Source organism: Siniperca chuatsi, linkage group LG16 (genome assembly GCF_020085105.1).
Source record: "Siniperca chuatsi isolate FFG_IHB_CAS linkage group LG16, ASM2008510v1, whole genome shotgun sequence".
Lineage (NCBI taxonomy): Eukaryota > Metazoa > Chordata > Actinopteri > Centrarchiformes > Sinipercidae > Siniperca > Siniperca chuatsi.
This window is the reverse complement of record NC_058057.1, coordinates 15971084-15985772: the sequence shown is the minus strand read 5'-3', so window position 1 is coordinate 15985772 and position 14689 is coordinate 15971084. Positions and strand designations below refer to the sequence as shown.

At 40.5% G+C, this 14689-nt stretch overlaps 1 protein-coding gene across 1 annotated transcript in view; it reads left to right on the top strand.

Annotated features, from left to right (window-relative positions):
- The window catches only part of mettl24 (methyltransferase like 24), a 38856-nt gene extending 24216 nt beyond the window's left edge, over positions 1–14640 (top strand). Inside the window, exons 3-5 of the mRNA XM_044168409.1 lie at positions 2168–2301; positions 7688–7913; positions 13234–14640. Coding sequence (XP_044024344.1) covers positions 2168–2301; positions 7688–7913; positions 13234–13551 — 678 coding nt within the window. The 3' untranslated portion in view covers positions 13552–14640. The remainder of the gene's footprint in view (positions 1–2167; positions 2302–7687; positions 7914–13233) is intronic.
- The last annotated feature ends 49 nt before the right edge of the window (positions 14641–14689 follow it).

The window sequence follows — 14689 nt, the reverse complement described above, 5'->3', positions numbered from 1 at the left end:
GACCCACCACCTGCAGGTATAGGCATTGGGATCAGGTGCATTGTCAGGCAGGGACCTAGGCGTACTGACCCCTGGCATGGCAGAGCGGTTCTAGGAACGTCTAACGTCACCTCTCTGGCGGAGAAGGAACTGAATCTAGTGCAGGAGATGGAGCGGTGCCAACTAGATATAGTTAGGCTCACCTCTACACATAGCAGGTCTAGAACCAAACTCCTAGAGAGTTTTCCAGGGTAAGAAGCGTCAGGTTGATGTGAGGATACTCACGAACGCCCGGCTGAGCGCCACTGTATTGGAGTTCTCTGAGTCGATGAGAGGAAGGCTCTGACTGTTGTTTGTGCTTATGTGCCGGGGGGCAGTTCGGAGTGTCCAGCCTTCTTATAGTGGGGTCCTGGAAAGGATACCACCTAAGGACTCTAACGCTCATGTGGGCAACAATGGAGAAACCTGGAGGGGGATGATTTGGAGGAATGGCCTGCCCAATCTAAACCTGAGTGGTGCTTTATTATTGGACTTCTGTGCTAGTCATGGACTGGTCATAACAAACATCATGGTAAAGAGCTCAGACATCTCGGAGAACAGCCGCTGCTCCTTCACGTCAAAAGTAGCCAGTTGGTGGTTCGGGCATCTGATCAGGAGGAATCAAAATGGATGGATGGATGGTGTATTTAAAAGGCCACGGCAAGGAAACCATGCCTAAGATGTTCTTTTGAAGCTGTGAAAATCTAATTCACTTCACAAGGGAATCGTTCCCTGACAACAGAATACTTTTGGAAAGCACTTATAATTTCTCCATTTTTCATTGCTTTTATTTCACATTTACATGGTAGTAAAACATTTTCCTCAGATTTCATTTAAATTCACTTTTAAATTAAGTTTTAGACTAGATAATACACAGTGGACAATACAAGAACACACATACACACACATGCTATCTTGTTTACACTTGAATGGTGTACAGTAGATCCACAGATTTATGTTTCATATCATCATGTCTGAACCAATATTGTTCCTTCTTCTGCAAACGGAATCTCTGCAGCAGACGGAGCTTAAAGAAACCAGACAGCAAACATTTAAGCAGCAGCTCCTGCGCTAAAGCTTAGTCACTTGTAAAACTGCAGATGTACGACACAAAACCAACACACTTATATGTATAAATGTGTTTACTGTGTGTATGTACATAGTTTATGCAGACATGCTTTATATGAACGGGGAAACTGACATAAACACTAAACATGTTGCAGGTTGTGGGTGAGTAGGAGCTGAGTTGTGCATTGAAACTAATGAAAAATTCAGGGTGATACTTAGGTTATTGTACAGCATTTTAAAAGGATTTTTATTGAAGATTTGTTAGGATTAAGGGACATTAACGCATTGTAGCCACTTTCTCAATTAACAGTAGTTTTGCGAGAAAGGCATCTTCAATACCCATGAGACAAACTCCACAATAAACTACCAATCTGCACTCACAGTATGGATTTTTCAGCATATAGAGTATGTAAAGAAGTAATACTTCAATCTCCTCCTTGTTTTTATCATCTTTCTTTTATTCCTCTGTTCTCTCACTCTACTGTTGAGAGACTTGGCAGTGCTGCTGATGCATCGGCCCCAGCTGTGCATCATGATGAATAGTAAACATACATTCAACACTGAGGCCCAAACACACACTAGCCCAGGGTCAAGTTCAGTAGCAGTTTCCAGTGATTTATAGCATTTGTGTAAATATATTTTGAGAAAAAGTTGTTCATCACATCAGGACAGTTCAGAAAATGTCAGCCAAGTTGCAGCTGCTGACTTTTAAATGCTGGTGTCATTGTTTAAACTCCTATGAGACTAAATCCATCCATTCCATACCTGGTTAGACTAATGCTGTTGAAGACAAATGTACTCACACACACACACACTTAATAGACAACTAACCAGAGCAAAATTTGTCTAAAGCTTAAGAACACACACTCTGCTGTCCTGTTCATGCCTGGTTCAACTTAATATACACTCTGAAGTACAACATATGGAGTTACAAATCATATATACATACAGTAAAGGACTCATACATGCCAAATATGTGGATTTGAGTGTTCACTGTACTGTAGAATATTCACATAGTTTACAGATACTTACATTTGCTTAGTAATATATTTTTACTATGTGCATGTTTTTATGTGTGCAGGTGTCGTGTGCATCGTTGGCCAGTGAGGAAGCTGCTCAGGAGGAGACCAAAGGTGCCTGGGTTGCGTGTCTGGACCCCAAGTACAGCCTGACCCACAGAATACAAAGCAAACACTGCAGAGTTTACTCTTTTGGGTGCGCGCAGAGAAACTCTCACTTACGCCTTCCACTGAATACATTAATTCCCTAACTTGAATCTTTACCCTCACCACCACATGTCAAACATTGACCTTTATTTTACCAAATCTAAACTTAAATCTAAATCTAATCCTAATTGTAATCACTTTAAAAACTTTTACAGTCTGTACAATAACTTTGAGACAAGCTGTCATCTACAGCATCTGTAGAGCAACAGGATTGTTCACAACATTAATTTTCAGAAAATCAGTTACTTATATGCTGCAGATGCGACAGTTATTCAGAGCATCTGGTTCTGTGACTTGCTGTGATATATCTAATAATAATTGCTGCTGTTGTCGTTTCACCCATGACAATCTAGATTTTTTTTCTAAGAGGAGAAATTCAGGTTTTTCTCTCACTATTTCATCAAAGAATGAAGGCTACTTTTCACACAATAGAGGAGGAAGAGTATCTCTGTGTCTACGTCCCCTGTTAGCCTTGTCTTTTTATGTCTTCCCATTTCAATGACTAATTGGTCACAGAGCCTATATTTATTCAGGATCTGTCTTTCTCTGACAAAGTTGAAATATTCAGCTGACGTTTTTGGGCCAAGTAACAGTTAGGTTTCTTTTTCTTTGTGTGATTAGCCAGGTATTCTGGACAATTCTTTTTAATTTGTTGAGTAACACTGTAACAAGAGTAAAGATAATCCTCTCTCTGCCTTTACTGTACCTCCAACATTCACCCGGAACGTCAAATCCACTCCACCTCTGCTTCCTCTCCTTGAGTGGCAAGTAATCTTGAATCGAGTCAGCTAGGCCACCAAGGTATTTGACCTTCTTAAGATTGGAGAGTCAATCACTCCCAGTTGGCTTTATGTCATGGATCAGCTCGGCCCAGTTTCTGCCCCGCTGGGCGTCTGCTGTGCTGAGGTGCTGCAGAGATCTGAAGGGATTTTTCTGCAGGAGAGAGGGAGCTTATTAATTTGACTGTTGAGAGACAGCACAGGTGTGTGGGCATCAAGGCAGGCAGGGTACAGATACTGATTGGTGGGTGGGTGGGTTAGCATTGTTTCTGGCTTCCTGCTTCTCTATGGAGAAGTGGTCAGGGGTCAAACGGAGAGATTGGAGAAAAACATATCTGATATCCTCTGGTTGACTGATGGGAAGTCACTCATGCAGACAGGCTGCGTCCTCTCAGTGATTTATGCAAAAATGTTAGAATTTGACCTGAATATCAGTTCGGGAAAATGTGACTCACAGCTCTGATTTTTCAAGTCATGAAAGCTGCATTAACATTTTTCCTTCTATCTAACTGATCCCTTAAGACCTCTGAAATGAATTCAATTTACGCTAAGTCGCCTCTCAACTCTGGCTAATGCAATAACAGTGAGTCGACCTAAAAAATATTCTATTAAAAATAGAAACTTCAAGAGTAACATAAGAAAAGTCCATTATAACAGTTAAACAAGTCAAACTGCTCTCTTAAGTTCCACTTTTCTCGATACGCCAAGTGATCTTCTCCTCCCTGTGTCCTCTATCTGACCTAGATTCATAGTACACACACACCCACACAGACTTCTTGGTCATACTCTTGAATCTATGCCAGGTATGCTGAGTATCCTTTTCTCAGGGGACTTCTGCTCTGCTGTACAGGAGACTCGCAAAACCCTCACATACAGTCCACTGCTGCAAATAACACTGGCTTTAATAGAAATGTCAAATACTATTAAGTGTGCATGTGTGTACACTGTTAAATGCAGTGCAACGCAGAGTACATATATTTGTGTGTGTGTACACTTGTGTGTGAATATTTTTGTGTGTTTTTGTGCGTGTGTGTACGGTTGATACGCCTCATTTGCATGCTGTTTAACGAGCCGTGGAAGGCCGTGCCTGGGCAGGATGAGCAGCTGTTCTCTGATTGGTCTGTCACATGGTGGTGGATGGGGGGTGTGGTGTTGGGGGGTGGCGGGATGTTTTTCCACATGAAAAACTAATTACCCTTTCACCTTTAGTACTCGAACTTACTTCTCTCATCCACCTCCATCTTCCTCCTCTTATAATGATTTCAATCTCTGAGTCTGTCTTTTTGATCATACATATTTTTTTCTCCTGATGCAGTAACAGTATGGATGCTTACTGTAATCAAAGATTGTCTGAGAGGATGAATCATCCATTATGATAAAAAAGAAATAGCCCACATTCTGGCCAATCAAAACAGGGACTGAAACTTGCACATTCACTCTTTGCTGCTGCACGTTAATCATAAGCATGGGCATGTGTGATGCTCCAGCAACAACAGGAATATTCACAGTATAGCTACTGGCAATAATGGCTCCACTCGCTGCCCCTTTGTTCTCTTTGGTCCTCCAACACAACACTAGAGGATCCAGAAAATGCAAACACACATTTAGCTGCTTTAACAAAAACAAAAGCTTCTAAAAAGCTTGAACAGTGTCGAAATATGTTAAACAGCAGACCATATGCAGCAACTATTTTATACTGCACTAAAATACAAACATAATTTATGTTTTATGATGACCTTGTGGAGACATTCTGACGTGATTGCAGGAAAAGCACAGGTGTAATTACTGTAATAACATTAATAATTCCATTTATGTGAGCCAGTTCCAAGGCCCTGGTACAGGCCTTTTTCACAGAAGACATTTTGATTTGTAACAGTAGCAAAAGCACATGTGTAAATAATGAAATTAGTGATGGCTGAATTCCATTTAGCTACTTCCGTTTCATGGTCTGGGTATTGTGCATGCTGGCTCACTGTCATGGCTTACTGGGACACTTGAATAGAACGGAGCCATTATTAATGTTATTAGTAACACCTGTGCTTTTCCTACTATGACATGTCAAAATGTCTCTATCTTGAACTTACACAAGAAGAGTCCTTGAATCTGAAAGTGGTCCACTCATGACAACTTTACTTGCAGACTGTAGGCCATGCAGCATGTGTTCACATTTAGAGCATTTATATAAAGCACAGTTAGGGAATTAAAAATATCTGCACTTCATCACTCATTGTTCATGCATATGTTAATGTGCTGCAATGTGTGATGAAGGAAGGGGAATAGGAGCACAGTAAGTAGAAAGAGAGAGAGCGAGGATGGATGTAGGAGAGACAGACAGTCATGGAGACAGAAATATTTTGAGAAAACCATGGTATTTGAAACAAAGGAATAAAAATAAGAGGGCAAAGGTAGAGAGGAGAATTTGAAAGGGAAAGAGACAGACAGCAGATAGTTTCCCTGCCCACCCAGCGTTTGTGAACCAGCTTCTGAGGTTCACAACATCCAGACAGGCTGTTGACATAATAGTTCAGTGCGAGGACAAGCGAACTAAAGGTTCTGTTTATCAGATTTACAATCCACTAGTTGTTTGTGATCCATCACACACCATCACATCTTCACATCTGGTTGCCATGACATTATAGTCAACAGAGTGTTATCGCTCCTGCACTCTGTAGTCTCATGAGAAACGATATTACAGCTAGGAGAGACCCTCCTTTATCAGCACGGTCATCCAGAAGAGCTTCTGATGCACTGTGAGTCCCCCTCCAGAGAATGGGAAACTCTCAATAAAATATTTGAAATATTTAGTGCAGTAAAAAGAGGCATCTAGTTGCATCTCTCCCATATACTCATCTCTCATCTCCCTGTAAGTGAGATGCGTTCTGGGACCCCATGCCTCATCTGTAAAAGACGTGTACTGTGAAATGTAGTCCCTCTGCCGCAATTACAAAATACAGCCGCAGCACAAACTAGACACGAGGGAATGCACAGACAGTGACTGAGAAAGGAAGAAAAGGAGAAAATTGCAGAATTAGAGAAGGGAGGGGTGGGATAAAGAGAGAATAGCAGTGAGAAAGGGAGTGGGAAAGTGAGGGAGAAGAATGAAAAGAGAGAAATACTGGCAAATGTGTCTGACTACTTAGATTTACACGTCATATTTCGTAATAAAGAAGCAGATCACTGGAGAAGGAAAGGTAGAGGAGGAGAGCAAAAGAGTACCATGAAACAAAAGAGACATCCTGGCAAAAAACCTTCTATTCTCCTTTTGGTTGTTTTATTATTGATTTTTTGGCTTTTAAGTGGGCAGGTCTAGTCAGGATCACAGTGACTGTGTGGTGTTTGATATGTAGCTCATCGGTATCTGTGTGAAATGTTATTATGAGAATATTATAAGAGATTTGTGATAACTTGTGCTGATGTGCCTCAACATTAAGACCACTTGTGTCCCCTGTTGCTTCATGTCACAAAGAAGATCTTTGGGTAGTTGGCAAATGTTTTCTCTTTACACATACAGTATAACAATACATGTATTGGAATAAAACAGGAAGCTCTCATCCAGTTTTTTGCCTCGGTGATATCAAGTGATAGACTGACGGGAAAGTGGATGGCTGTATGTCAGTCTGTCAGTTGGTCAACCACTTTGTTCCAGACTCAAATATCTCAATATCTAGTGGATGGATTGTCATAAAATATGGTTCAGATATTATGGTGCCCAGAGGATGAATGTTCATGACTTTGATGTTCCCTGTCTTTTTAGCTAGCATGACCAGTAGGTCAAAGTTTTCACTCATGAAGTGAAATATCTCTACATCTACTAAATTGATTGTCATAACATTTTGTACAGGCATTGTTGGTCCCCAAAGGATGAATCCTAATGAATTTGGTGATCCCCTGACTTTTCTTCTAGTGCCACCATGAGGTTGACATTTTTGTCTGTCGTTTTTGAGTGGAATGTTTCCAAAACTATTAGATGGATTGCCATGAAATATGGTACAGACATTAATGCCCCTCTCAGGGTGAATTGTAATAACTTTGGTAATCCCTTAATTTTTCATCTAGCGCCACCATGAGGTCAAAATTTTTGTCCAGTATTTGGTTTATGACCAAATACCTGGAAAACTAATGGCATTCCCATCAGCCTCAGCTGTACTTTGTGTTTAATGCTAAATAAAGAAACATGCTAAATGAAGCTGGTAAACATGGTAACCATTATACCTGCTAAACACCAGCATCTTAGCACTGCCATTGTGAGCATGTTGCCATACTAGTGTTAGCATTTAGGTCAAAGCATTGCTGTGCCTAAGTACAGCCTCTAGCATGGCTGTAGACTCTTGTTTATTTAAAAAACAAAGTTCTCAAATTAATTATTATTAAATGTAGTGTAAAGACAAGCTGATGTACAAGAACTTTGTCTAAATAAACTATAATGTAAACAAGATTACTTATCTGGACAGACATTCAATGCCAGCTTTCATTACAGTTGTCAGCACTATATACTATGTACATATTTTGGCTTGTACCAAGAAAGTATTGAGGTTCAATACCCAGCCTTATCTCTGACATACTCAACCTGACTGTCTGGTGTTGTGTGGGTTGCAGGTTGGGTGTGGATGATCGGTCCCTGGAACTTTCTCTCACAAGGGCAGGATGTGAGGTCCACTGCTTTGATCCCAGTCTGAAGCAGCCTCACCTGCAGCAGGCTGAAATGTGGCTTCATCGGCTCTCTGTAGACTGGAGGGATCCCAACCCGGCCATTGTCGCCCAGCGTCAGTACGCCAACACCAAGAAACTGGCCACTATCCTTAATGACTTTGGACACAGACAGGTAAGAGGGGATTATATACGACATGGTCTCTGGTTATAATATAAATTTGTGAAGGATTCTGCCATCATAAAATCACCTGGAACCGTATGAAAGTGATTGTTCTTTCTGTGTCAGCTAGAGGATTCACTTATATGCTGCATGCATGCAAACACAGGCCCCTTCCTGTGCACCCCAACATAATACAGCTCATCATGATTCATTCCTCTGTTGTCTGTCTCAGGCTCCAGGTAGATAAACTCCCATCTATAGTTTTGTTTTCCTCCTTTAAATATTATCATGCTGAATGTTACCTCTTCAAAGCCCCCCAGAGATTAAATTCCACCTCATCAGATAGGGATCTGCATACAAGATCAATCATATACGCACACACCAAGCCCACTGACAGCATGCATACTAATAAAATCACAGTTATAGATTCAGTGAACATGCCTGTTTAGGAAAAGGCTGGATGATAATTCAAGGTCAAAGAAGCCAAGCTTTTCTTACATAAGGAATCAAATCACAGCCGAATGACAGTCAGGCTCTTTTCTCTTCTCATGCCAATGAGAAGGAAACTTTAGTAGTTACAGATACATATGGATTACAGACAGCATGTTCGTAGTCTGCTAAATGAACGGCTAGATTCCATGAAAGCCCCTCTTTTTGACATTATAGTATCTATCAGAATATTATGATGGCATAAAAATGGTGTGTAAAAAAAGGAGTCAATTCTAGTGAAAACCGATGCAGTTTATGTGCTGTTGTTTGGGATATCAGTGCGCCCTGCTGTCTTCCTTTGTTGATGCTCCCACTTGGAGTCACCAGTCAGAAATTCTAAAATCCTACACATGGGGGCTTTAAATTCATTGTGGATATTTATTGTCCCCAGAGGTTGGATCCCAATGTTTTTGGTGACCTGTGACACATCAAAATCTAATGGGAAGACTGTCACGAAATTGAACACATTCATGCTCCCCAGATGATGAACTCTTTCCACAGTAGGGCTCCATGAGTTTCCATTGACACCAATCTCAGGTCAGAGGTCTGCTTGACATACAGGATATCTCCTCATTTCAGAGACAGTTTGCCATGAAATTTGCTGAATACATTCCTGCTCCCATGAGGATAAATGAGGCTTTTTATTTTCACCCATGTCCATGTCCTTTGTCTGGTGCCACTCTTGGGACATACTCTATATTTTAGCCCCACTACTTTTAAGCCTCTAGAAATAGAAGAGTTGTTAATTTGTTTGTTCAATCTAGTACTTTACTTTTTTGTGGGGTACATTGTGGCTACTAAGGGGTTGCTAGGAGGGCTTTTAATTTTTGTTTTGATTTGCTTCAGATAAATTAGCTAAACTTAATTAATTTATCTTTTTTTCCAACCTGTCCATATATGAACAGTTAAATCAAAGCAGATTTAAATCATCTTCTGGAGCAGAATGCCTACATGCTGCTCAAAGATGTGTTGCCTTCGCTAAAGTTAAGTTGAGTTGATAATTCCTTTTCTGGAGCCAAAAGCAAAGCAGACTGGCTCATACAAGAGAAAGATAGGAAGATGTTGACAGTGTGTGAAAAGATACGGACCAATAACTGTAGGCGTGTGTATGTGTTTGTGTGGGTGGGTTTGTTTCCCATACTGTTTCATAGATGACAGTATCCACCTGTTTTAAATGCAGAGCCATGCACGTATCCTTGTAATGAGGTTTTAATGTGAGTACATAGTATGCCAGAGGAGCAAGCAGCAGCAGCAGAACAGTTTCTTCTTCTTTCTGAGTGAGGGGCCCAATCCTGCACTCATCTGCATCCATATTGCTGTGGTAACCCAATCTTTGGATTTCTACATAGGAGACCCCTTTGTCTGTTTCCTTGATGTAGCCAATCATCTGACACTAATGGATGAGGGTTGTTATTGGATAACTAACTAGAAGTCTACAGCCACTCCAGCACCTTTGTGTGACTGTAATTCGGCACAGCAGTACTTTGAGCTTAATGCTAACATCAGCATGCTAGTATGCTCACAGTGAAAATGCTAACACGCTAATGTTTAGCAGGTATAACGTTTACCATGTTTACCATCTTAGTTTAGCATGTTAGAATGCTAACATTTGCTAATTAGCACTAACACAAAGTATAGCTGAGGCAGATGGGAATGGCAGTTTTGCAGGTATTTGGTCATAAACTAAAGTATTGGACAAATTATCATTTTTGACCTGATGATGGCACTAGTTGAAAAGTTAAGGGATCACCAAAGTTATCACAATTCATCCTGAGGGAAACATGAACATCTGTACCAAATTTCATGTCAACCAAATAATTGTTGAGACATTTCACTCAAAACCACAAATGTCAAACTGCTGGTGGCGGGGTAGAGGAAATGTCAGTGGGTCACTAAAGTCAGTAGGAAACTGGAAAAAATGTTGACCTGCTGGTGCCACTAGATCAGGTGATAACCAAAGTTAGTAGGCTTTATCCTCTGGAGACCCTGAATACATGTACAAACCTTCATGGCAATCCTTCCAAAAGTTGTTAAGATATTTCAGTCTATACCACATCGCTAGCCTGCCTAAATAACTGTGTGACACGCTAGTTTTTGTTTGTTTTTTAGTCTTACAATTTTAGCTAAGAAGGTGGTGAAAATGTCTATATGTGAGGCTGTAGCTAGATTGAGCTGCACTGGAAGTAAGCACAATTATCTTATCTATCTGGAATAATAAGGCTGAATACACAGGTGAATATCAAGATGGCTCTGATTGTGTGTCTGTCAAGAGGTCTTTGGGAGGCTCTGCCCTGATCGCAAAGCAGTTGTTGAAGTGCCCCCAAAAGCACAGAATCAGCAAACCTCTCGTGTAATTAAATATCTTTAATTGTGATCTGCTCTCTAGTGGCAGGCTCACTAATTAAAGCATATGAAACATATAATAATAAAGGTCAGATAAGCTGTGATGTTTGGCTCTCTGGTTTGCAAGCAAAAACAGTTGAATTATTCTGACAAGACCAATAGTGTGGAACAAAAGGAGAACGTAAATAAAAGTCTTGTTAATAGCTAGGATTTACCCACCATGAAATAAACACATTTCAGGCCAATTAACAAGCCAAAGTGTAAACTTCCATTTAAAGTTATTTTCTCAAATCAGCAAACTTGTTTGTTTACAAAGACTTTTACAACTTTTCATCAAAAGCGTCTCTAAACTAAAGTTTTTCTCAATGTGCTGCCTAATCCTGAGGATGCATTACGGAAATAATTACCATGTGCATTTTGATCACATACTGTATGAGTCTCTAGGAGCAGAGGAAATATTTGCCCATTGGGTATAAAGACTGTTTGTAGCAATCTGACAATTTCTCAGCAGTGGAGGGCAGGCATTTCTGTGGAGTGCAAAGACATTTTACATAAAATATTCTACAAAGGCTATACAGTGGGGCTGATCAGCTCTATTATTGTAGTGCAATTTGGTTTGTGATTGTTTTTTAATTTATCATGAGTTCTTACCTAATTTTTATAAGACAATTACAGTGACTGCCATCTTTTTGCAGTTAAATTTTGATATTGGACTGCATAACAATCAATCTGGACGTTAAAACGCTGCAAAAGTGGTTTAAAGGGTTTGTTCAAAATGAGCTTAAATCAAAGACAAGTCAGTGTTGTCTATGGGAGCCTATTGCTAGAGAAACCTATATATACGTCACCCATGTGTCTTTATCAAAATAAAAACCTTGTCCTTGAAACCTGCTTAAAGGAATAGTTCCACATTTTGGGAAATACCTGTATTTGCTTTCTTGCTAAGAGTTAGATGAGAATATACTGTAGATGCCACTCTTATGTGTGTAAAGTAAATATGTAGCTGAAGCATAAACACTGGAACCAGGCGGAAACAGTTAGCCTGGCTTGATCCAAAGGTAACATAATCTGCCTACCAGCACTTCTAAAGTGCACAATTTCTTGGCTAGGAGCAGTAACTTACCGGAGTCTCCGCTGGTTGCCTGACAACTGCTCCCAGGCAAGAAATAGTCTGGCACATAACCTCCCAAAAAATGGCCAATTGTTGTTGTTACACTTAGTTTTTTGTATGGATAAAACAAACCAGTTATGACATGTTGATTTGTGAGCATTAGAGGTGCTAGTAGGCAGATTTTGTTAGCAGACTAGCCTTTTCCCCATTTCCAGTCTTTAAGCTAAACTAAGCTAAATGGCTGCTGGCTCAAAATGTTGAACTATTCCTTTAAAATGATCCATGTAGTTCAGCTAAATGTCTTTATTTTTTGGCATAAAACATCTTACTTTGCTCTCCTATAGGAAACTGTAATCATATCTCATTTCCTTCCAGCATAGTCAAGGACCATTTAGTGTGGCTGCACAGCAGTGTAGCAAAAGTCATCTTTCCAAAATTTTAACACCATATGGACTTTGCTCACACCAGACAGGAGTCTTGTCAGGTCTTGGAACGTCTCCTGCAGAGAGAGTTGATATTGGCAGCATTGGATCAGAGATCATTGAGGCAGAAAAGCAAAAAAAAAAGAACACAAAAAAACTGACTGTCAGTCAGACAGAAGGAAGCTATATGAGCTGCTCTAAATAACATCCAAATGCACACAAACTCAGTGTGTTACACATAGGAATTTCATGGCCACGCATGGCTAATATCTAACTTGTCACAGCGCCAGATGATGTTCTCAGTTTAGTTGTAGAAATGTGAATGCTTCACACAATAAAAAAAACACACACAGAGAACTAGGAATTTCCTGTAGCTAGTATCTCGTGTTATCTTTAATGTTATAATCATTGACACTACAATACACTTTCTGATAAATCCTGTAACCTAAATCTCTCCTTAGGTCTAATCACTGCTAATTTAGTGGCTACATGACAAACTAGCTGAGAAAATGCTAACTAAGAGACATCGGTGAGCCTAGAAGGAATAAAAGCACTGTCACCAACAAAAGTTTTAAACACATACAGGTCAGATACTGGACATCTTTAGCAAATCAGTAGACTTAAGAGGAATCCCAATTTCCTGAGGATGTGCATTAAACTTTGGGCATGCATGAGTCTCCTTACATGAATATGACCTAAGGGTGCTATTAACATTCATCTTATGAAGCATTTCCTCTCTGCTCCAGCACAGCAAGCCTTGTCAGGCTGCTCTCTTGCTCAATCCATCATCAACATCACTAAAGCAAGAACAAAGGCCAAGCTTCACTTACTCCTTTTCATCTTTTAATAGCTTTTGCATTCAGTAATTCCACACAGTTTAGTGTCATTCCAGTGTTATAATAGAACTCATCTATTACCTGAAGAAGAAAAAAAAAAAACATCTAAAGTGACTCCCCCCCTGTTCTAGGTGGATGTACTGAAGGCAGATATGGAGAGCGCAGAGTGGAAGATTTTGGAGAATTTGGTACTGGAAGGAGTTCTGGACTCAGTGGGCCAGCTGCTGTTGGAGCTTCACCTGCACTGGGCGGGCTTTGAGGTGGGCGGCGATGACCCATCCGTGGTGCGATACTGGTTCAGCCTGCTCAAGGAACTTGAACACGCTAACTTCCGCCTCTTCCATGTCCACAGTGACCCAGCCAAACCTCGCCTCTTTCTGCATAAGAACGTCCTCAATGCCAGCAGTGCTTACACCCTAAGCTGGGTGAACACAAAGTGGAAGCCTTAAGGGATGCCAGACTAATAGAAATCAAATAGGAAAAAAAACAACTGCTATCTTGGCTGGAACGACCTCTGAATGGAAATGTACAAGTTTGTGTAACACAGTTTTAGGTCTGAACACAAATTCTTGCTAGAGCATGCTGTTCCCCAACAGCCCGCTCTTATCTGGCCTGACCTTTTTCAAAGCTAAAATCCCTGCTCCTACTTATCCTCCTGCTCTTCCCCTCCTGGCCTGTAATGACCTCAGCCGTGTAGAGTAATTGCCTCCAGAGGCTCTCTGTGTTCTACCTCACAGTGGCTGTGTTGCTGGCTGCAGGTCAGCCTCTGAGTCACAATCACCCCAGTCACCATGGTCCTATCTGAGCTTGGCCCACAGCCAGATATTAGACAACCTTTCCAGATTACAATAGTCTGCAAAGGCCCAGAGACCACAGCCTGCTCAACAGAACATGAATTAAAGGAAATGGATACATGATGTTAAAGGGGGTAGGTAGATGGAAGATCCTGCCTCATTGACAGTAAGTGAATATTTGTGGGAAGCCACTGGAGCTGCTTACACAGAAAGCCAAAGAGAATAGCAGAGGAATGTGGGTAATAAAAGGTAAAGAGATGGGATCGACTCCAGAGGCAGAAGATGGCTGTCTGGATGAACAGACGCTTCCTTACAGTTGAACCCCAATATGCCTGTATCTAGAACACAAAGTGATACAATTATGCGAAGAATGTCGACAGTGATGTCTCTAGATTTTGTGTGTTTGTTGGATATTTGAATAAGGATGTGTGGGCAAGTGTGTGAAAAAAAGACAAAAAGAAAAGGTAAACGCAAATTGTTTTTTTTTTGCATATTGCAGTTTCCTGGGTTATAATAAAAAACAACCGAGATCCATACATCTTTTTTTTTCCTCCTTCAGTTTTCTATTGGTGTTGAATTGGCCTTACTCCATTATCTCTGCTGCACCAGAACTTCATCAACAAACTTAATCTGAAAACATAACAGTGGGCTGACAACTTCAAAACATAATCCACATTCAATATTATCCGATTTATGTAATTTGACAAATATTTTGATGCAGTTTAATAAAAAAGGATAAAATAATTGTCTGGGATTTCTCTTCATGATTTTGTGTTGAATAGAATCACTTTTT